General features: G+C 60.6%; 1 protein-coding gene across 1 annotated transcript; it reads right to left on the bottom strand.

The window, feature by feature from the left end:
* Nucleotides 1–494: 494 nt before the first annotated feature.
* On the bottom strand, nucleotides 495–2,946 carry LOC101335708 (carbonyl reductase [NADPH] 2). The gene is given in 10 exon segments (XM_033848420.2): nucleotides 495–863; nucleotides 960–1,077; nucleotides 1,302–1,366; nucleotides 1,489–1,588; nucleotides 1,677–1,717; nucleotides 1,767–1,769; nucleotides 1,815–1,968; nucleotides 2,073–2,170; nucleotides 2,619–2,706; nucleotides 2,914–2,946. Coding segments are annotated over 10 exon segments (804 nt in total). The 3' UTR covers nucleotides 495–759.
* Nucleotides 2,947–4,041: the final 1,095 nt, after the last annotated feature.

Below are 4,041 nucleotides of genomic sequence, written 5' to 3'. Positions count from 1 at the left end.
AATGGTCCAGCACCCCGCCCCTCACGCCGGGCGCTGAGCGCTCAGTCCCATCTTCCCTAGGGATAGCCTATGGTCCAGAGCATCTCCTCGCAGCTCCTCAGACCCTCTACCCTCTCTGGCCGGCGGTAGTGGGGGCGGGGTGGGGGGCATGCTGGGCTGAAGGGCGGAGCCAGAGCCTCAGGGAAGGAAAGGTGGCTGCACGCTGCCCTCTGCCCTCCGCCCAGAGAAGGTTGGGTGTTGCGGTAAGGGCGTGGACACGAGGAATCTTCTTGCAAGGAATCTCGGCCCTGCAGCTCAAAGGCAGGGTCAGCGGTGGAATCCGGCAGGCTTCGGATCTGCCCTCTCTTTACTTCTTCGAAGGTTAACCGGTGCCCCCCAGTCCCTGATCCTCCCCTCCCCAGCTTCCTTGCATGCCCAGCCAGAGCCCTGGCACGGCTAGCTGCAGGAGAAAGGCCTCCATTTAATTAGGCAAATCCACTCCAGCACAGCTGAGGACACAGTGGGTGGGGACGACAGGGGCGGGGTCTCCTGGCACGTGAGTGTGGATGCGGGATGGGATGGTGGGGCGGAGCCGCGGCGTGGCGTGGAGGTGGGGCCAAGCCGCGGGGCGGGGGCAGTAGGCCGGGGCGTGGGCGTAGATGGGGCCAGGGGCGTGGTGGGCTGGTGGCCTTGGCGGTCTGGGGGCGGGGCGGTGGGGCGTGGAAGCGGGGCCGGGCGGAGCCGAGCACCATCCTTCTGGCCGCCCAGAGCACCACGCTCTTAGGAGGCCAGGTACCCGGCATCCACAAAGATTCCCGAGCCGCTGGTGGAGACGCTGCGGTCGCTGAGCAGGAAGAGGATGCTGTTGACCACGTCTTCCGCCTCTGCGGCGGGTGGCGGGCGGGGTCAGCACGGCTCGGCCCGGCTGTCTGGGCCCGGCCGCCCCAGCCGCGCCCGCCACTCCACGAAGCCCAGCTGACCTGCAAACTGCCTCAGCGGGTGGCGCTCCTTCAGCTTCCGGGCGAACTGGGGGTCAGACGAGGCTTCCTGGCCCATGGCGGTAAGCACCACCGTGCGGTTTACCGAGTTCACCCGGATCTGGGGCCGAGGGGCCGGCGGGGCGGTCTCAGCCGGCGCACAAACCCCGCCCTCACAGACCCCACTGAGCTTGCTTACTCACCCCCTGGCGCCCCCTGCCCCCGTTTTCATCCCCAGCCGCCGCTTGCCCACCACCCGCCAGCCCCCACCTCACCCCCACCCTGCGCCTACCTCGTGCCTTCCCAGGCCGGGGCCCCTGGCACCCCCAGCTCCCCCATGCCTACCTTGTGCGGCCCCAGCTCCATGGCCATGGCTTTGGTCAGGATGGTCATTGCACCCTTGGTGGAGCCTGTGGGAAAAGGGCAGCACTGAGGACCCTTAAGGATTCAGCCCACTTTGCATGAGGCCCAGCCCGGGAGCCCAGCTGCTCCTGCATGGAATGGGGGCTCAAGTTTGGGCAGAGGGACTCACCGTAGGCAGCTAGGTTGGGAAGGGTGACATGGGCCGCCATGCTGGAGACATTCACGCTGGAGCCAGGGACTCCGTAGCTGATCATGCCCCGGGCCACAATCTGTAAGCCAAGAGAGGGGGCACCCTGACCCCACCGCACCCCCGCTTGGGCCATGTCTGCACTGGGCCACATCCTCCCACTGGCTCACCTGAGACACTCGGAACACAGTGCAGTTTCACACTGAAGGACCTGGAGGGAGAGGGGACAGTCAGACACACCATGGCCACACCCGGTCCACTTCCTCAGCAGCCCTCTCCCCAGTCCACCTCCTCTCCTACTCCTCAGCTGTCGAAGGCCTCCTTGGTGGTCTCCAGGAAGGGCTGCAGCAGCGCCATGGCGACATTGTTCACCAGCACGTCCACAGGGCCCACGTCGCACAGCGCCTGCTCCATGGCCTCCCAGTCACCCAGGTCCACGCACACAGGCTCTACCCCGGGGCCCTGTGGGAAGGCATTGGCCAGTGACCAAAGGGGGCATCCTGGCAGGCTGGTGAGGCATCCCGGAGGGTCACAGGCCTGGCCCATGGTGGGGCTGCACACCTCACCTCCTTGGAGAGGCTGACCAGGTCGGCATTGGTATGGCTCACAGCCACCACTCTGGCTCCTGAGGCGTGCAGGGCCTTCATGGTGTCCCACCCGTTCCCTGCAGGGGTGCACGGGGCAGCCAGATGGCGCAATATGTCTGGGCCAAGGCTGCGGGTGGGGGCAGCAGATTTGCTGCTCAGGAAAGAGCAGTGAGACAGTGCTGGCCAGAGGTTGGTGGCCCGGGGGTCAGGGGTCCAGCCAGCCAGGATTCGGCCAAGGGAGGCCCAGAGGGCAGCCCCTTCCTGCTGGGCTGAGGGAAGAGGCCTTGGCTGGGTCCCCCCATCTGCCCAGACTGATTCTGAGGGCCTCCCTCACAGGAGGGCTCTTGCATTGACCAGCGAGAGGCTAGCATCCTGTCCCAATGGGGCCTGCTGGGTGGTAGGGAGCAGTCCAGGCCCAGATCAGCCGGCTCAGGCACAAAGGGACTTGCAGGCCGCAGCATGGGCCTGTGAGGCTCTGGGTCTGGCCACCTTGCTCTCTAACCTCGGCCCCTCACACACCCCCACCTGCCTCACTCACACCCATCTTTCCCTGCCCCGTCACCAGGGCCCGAAGGCCACTGAAATTCAGCAGCGTGGTGCCAACTGTCAGCCTCTGTACAACAGGAGGCGAGGGCGTGGGGGGGTTATAGGCCTAGGCTGGGGCAGGCTGGGTGGCCAGGCAGGTTTGTGTGTGGTGGGGGGGGCGGGGGCTGGCTGGAGGAGGGAAGACTGGGGGCACTAGGCGGGGCCAGGCATCAGTGCAGCTTCTGCTTCCTTGCTCGCAGAAACCTGTCTCCTTAGAAGGGGCCACCGTCCTCACCCACAACCCAAAGGTGCCAGCCAGAAGCGCCATCCTGGGTTTTGGAAAAGAAACTAAAAATAAACCCTGGGGTGGGGAACATGCCCCTTCCTGGCTGGCTGGGGGCAGATGGCCTGGAACTGGTCCCTGCAAGCACTGGGCCTGATGCCCCTGGGTGATGGCCAAGGCCACACAGAGGTCCCTCTGGGGAGTATTCTCCCAAACACCCACAGCTTAAAAACATCTCCCTACCTCCATCAACCCCCACCCGAATCAGAACCCAGCAGCACTTGCTTCACGCAGCCAAGGCCGTCACCACACTCCAGACACATTTTCAAATGCCAAAGATAATTTTTATTTTGAAATAAAAGCTTCACAGTTGCAAGGATAGTAAGGATTCTTTCCCCCTGAACCATTTGAGAGTAATTTGCAAAACTAACACTCCATCACCCCTAAATAGCTTAGTGTCTGTTTCCTTGGAATAAAGACATTGTCCTACGCAACCACAAAAACACACAATACATACGACACAACCACAGCATAACATACACCATCACAACATAGCACAACTGTCAGAGTCAGAAGAGTAACACCATGCGTCCCTACCACGTGATCCTTAGCTCCCATTCAACTTTCATAAGTTGTCCCAATGATGTTCTTTAAAAAAAAAAGAAAAAGCTATATCAAGGTTTAATTGATATATATGACTCTGCATATTTAATGTATACAGTTTGATGAGTTTGGACATATGCAAACACCTGTGTGAAACCATCACCATAGTCAAGGTCATGAGCATATCCATCACCCCCAAGTTTCCTCATACCCATTGGTTTTGTGTTTGTGGTGAGGGCACCTCTCACACAGAGTCCCAATGCTCAGTACCAACTGTGAACTATAGGTCTCTACAACCTGCTTGTCTGGCATAGCTGAGACTTCCACTCCAGTTCTTTATGGCCAAAGGGTCCAGTCCAGAGTCACATGTTGCCTTTGGAGGTCCCGTCTCTCTGTCTTCCTCACTCTGGAACACTCCTTAGTCTTTCCTTGACCTTTATGACCTTGATACTTTTGAAGAATATAGATCAGTTGTTTGGTAGAAAGTCCCTCGATTTGGCTTTCCCAGTGTTTCCTTGTAATTAGCTGCAGGCTGTG

The sequence above is a fragment of the Tursiops truncatus genome, chromosome 20 (assembly GCF_011762595.2).
Source record: "Tursiops truncatus isolate mTurTru1 chromosome 20, mTurTru1.mat.Y, whole genome shotgun sequence".
NCBI classification, from domain to species: domain Eukaryota; kingdom Metazoa; phylum Chordata; class Mammalia; order Artiodactyla; family Delphinidae; genus Tursiops; species Tursiops truncatus.
The sequence above is the reverse complement of the archived record's forward strand: the minus strand, read 5'-3'. Positions and strand labels throughout refer to the sequence as shown.